General features: G+C 39.0%; 1 protein-coding gene across 1 annotated transcript; it reads left to right on the top strand.

Moving 5' to 3' along the window:
* Nucleotides 1-107: 107 nt before the first annotated feature.
* Nucleotides 108-1,749, top strand: LOC118430638. Its single transcript, XM_035841619.1, has one exon. It carries the CDS (start codon nt 276-278, stop codon nt 1,677-1,679), a length of 1,404 nt encoding a protein of 467 aa, XP_035697512.1. The 5' UTR covers nt 108-275; the 3' UTR covers nt 1,680-1,749.
* Nucleotides 1,750-3,404: the final 1,655 nt, after the last annotated feature.

Below are 3,404 nucleotides of genomic sequence, written 5' to 3'. Positions count from 1 at the left end.
CTCAATATGCAGACGATTCCACTTTTCCACTCGCTGCAACACTTGGCTCTCTGCACGCCCTCACCGGCGATTTAGATCTCTCTGCGTGGCTATCTGGCCTAGTTCCTAACTTTGACAAGTGTGCTGTACTTCGCATTGGCTCCCTAAAATATACAGACTTCTATTTACCCTCTCCTCTGCCCATACGATGGACAGATGGACCTACAGAAGTTTTAGGTATCCATATTCCTGTAAACTTTAAAGATATTGTGTCAATCAATTTTGACCGAAAATATATGAAAATAGATAAAATTTTGAATCCCTGGAAAGAAAAAGGACTATCACTTATGGGGAAAGTCACTCTGGTAAATACACTTATAGTTTCACAGTTTATATTTTTATTAAGTTCGCTCCCGTCTCCATCGTCAGCTTTTTTCGACAAATATGAAAAAAAGATTTTCAAGTTTTTATGGCGTGACGGACCCGAGCGAGTTAAGCGAAAGACAATATATAATGATTATGATCAAGGTGGATTAAAACTTCAAAATCTGCGAGCTGTCGATCTCAAACTGAAGGCCGCTCTAGTGCCAAAACTGCACAAAAACGAAAACTGGTTTTGTTCTAAATTATTGTCCTTCTCTAGTCCTGTTCTTAGAACCAGTACGTTTCCTTTTGCACAGCTTAAAACGAATGACTTTGAAATCTTGATTAAGAAAGTAGTCAGTCTGTTTTTTCGACAAGTTATACAAAGTTGGTTGAAATACCAACTACGCCCCCCAGAAAATAGCATACAAGTCAAACAGCAACTCCTTTGCTTGAATTCACATATTTGTATAAATAGGCGACCCTTTTGTTCCTCAGCCTTCTTCAATAAAAAAGTACTTTTTGTAAATGACATTATTGATGCTGAGAATAATTTTTTGTCTTTTGACAGCTTTGTAGTCAAATTTGGAGATGTCTGTACAGCTTATCAGTATCATCAACTTTTGTCAGCTATTCCTCCTCAATGGAAACATATTCTAAGACAAGGCTCCTCAGAGCTACGTGTTTGCATCCCTGCCTGTAGAGATGTAACCTGGCTACATAGTAAAAATATTAATAAATGCTTATATGCTTTCTACATGAATGAAGCCAGATTATGTGAAACTTCAGACAGGATACAGTACACGTGGGAAGATTATTTCAACTGTCCAATACCATGGCAAAAGGTTTATAGCCTACCTTACAAAATTTCCATTGACTCTAGTGTTTGCATGTTTCAACATAAACTATTATTCAAATACTTGACCGTGAACAAGACCTTATACACTTGGGGTTTGAAGGAGTCGCCCTTATGTGAATATTGTAATGAAGATGAAGAAACAGTCTTCCATCTCTTTTTTCATTGTAGAGTTGCTACACTTTTCTGGAGGCAAGTAGAAGACTGGTTTTTCGTCAATACTGGGGAACATTTAAATCTAAACCTGTTTAAAGTTATCTTTGGTGATTTGAATTGTCGGTGCCCAGTTTCTGCCAATATGATTATCCTTCTTGGCAAACACTTTATTTTCAAGAACCGTCAACGCTCTCTTAATTTACAAGCCTTTATTTCATATATGTCATACTTCCATAGGCTAGAATATATTATAGCAAAAAGGATGGATAAGATAAAAGAACACTTTGGTAAATGGGGGAAAATAGCTTTATCGTTAAAACAGTGAATAGTGAATAACATATATACAACTTCTGTTTATCATTTCCTTGTTATATACAAATGTGTACACTGCTATAAGTTATCCTCATTGTTTTCTGGTCTTATTTATCTTTTGTGTCCTACATGTACTTTCAGTATTATCGCTCTATGTATGATATGTGTATCTTGTGTTTGAAAAATCAATAAAAAGTTATATAAAAAAAAAAAAAAAAGTTTGATTTGATTTGATTTTGATTTGATTAGCGGGGGGGGGGGGGGCTTATTCACTGGTTGGCTCTGTCTTTTTCCTGAGTCACAACTTGTCCCACTTCTCCACATCTGATTTGCTAATACAGTGGAAGCCGCTCAATTGCACACCCCATTTGCCAGTGTATTTTGTGCAATTATCCGAATGGTGCTAGAAAGCGAAGTTATTAATCCGGACCGCACCACCGTGGGATTTGGGGATTTCGTGCAATGAATAGAAGTGTGTGATTATCGGGTGTGCAATTAACTGGCTTCTACTGTATTTACTAATCTTGATCTGTTCACTTCTTCACGTTGTCCGGTTCCTCTCTTTGTATAAACTCAAAAAAACTCCCACCAAAACATCACGTGTGGCAACTTGTCTATTTATTACTAAACCAAGGAGGTTAAAAGTTACTGACTACAGAGGAGTTTGGAGCCTCTTCAGGTTAGGTAAATCCTGGTGTAAATACTCAAACGTTCAACACTTCGTGCTCCAGACACAAGTGCTGCAAATATTTGTTATGACAGCTGAAAATACTAGTACGTTGGGACACAACAAATTATGTTAACTCCGCAAAAACGCGCCAGGGTAGGGTCATTCCACAGGGGTCATCGATCTTTGTTACCTTTGACCTGATTCGGGGACCATCCATTGATGAAGGGAGTGGTGCGCACCACAGGAAAAGTAAGTGTGCCGCGCAGAAAAGTAAGTGTCTCACGCAGAAAAAAAGTAAGTGTCTTGAGTAGAAAAGTAAGTGTCTTGAGCAGAAAAAAAGTAAGTGTCTTGAGCAGAAAAACAGGGTGTTGCGCAGAAAAAAGTGTGTTCCACAGAAAAAAGTAAGTGTGTTTTGCAAAAAAGTAAGTGTCTTGAGCAGAAAAGTAAGTGTCTTGAGCAGAAAAGTAAGTGTTTTGCACATTGTTCCTATCGGCCACGTTACATTTCCTTGTAAAAGATCAATTAATGCAATCTTAAGCTCATTTGAAGTTGATTTCCTTAACTACTGTGCGCCTATCGTTTGAATTTGTTATATGTTACCAGCCTTTGGGCAAGACTTCCCAATAAACTTAGTATCATCAACATATTTATACTTCGGACTATTACTTGAAGGTGATGCGACACTCCCTCTGCAGACCAGGTTGGTTCCGGTCCAGCTCCCATACCAGCAGGTCCTGGTGGTACTACCGGAGACTTGAGTGTATCACTGCTAAAGAAATGTGCGTGTGTGATACATACCTCTCCTACAGACGAGATCGTCCCCAGTACTAGTCCAGTGGCCATTATAGCAGGTCTTGGTGGTACTGCCGGAGACTTGAGTGTACCCAAGAAGGCACCGGTAGGTACAACGCTTCCCTTGCGTGTAGGGATAGCCACAGCCGCTCCTGAACGTGTAGTCTGGGGTTTGTGGTGAAGAGTAGTCTAAAATGAGAGATGTTAGATTTAGTTATGCTAGAGGTACTGAGAGACCTGGGTCAAACTAAGTGAAAAAGATCCGTAACATTCATC

This window comes from Branchiostoma floridae, chromosome 14 (assembly GCF_000003815.2).
Source record: "Branchiostoma floridae strain S238N-H82 chromosome 14, Bfl_VNyyK, whole genome shotgun sequence".
Lineage (NCBI taxonomy): Eukaryota > Metazoa > Chordata > Leptocardii > Amphioxiformes > Branchiostomatidae > Branchiostoma > Branchiostoma floridae.
This window is presented reverse-complemented; position numbering and strand designations above follow the sequence as displayed.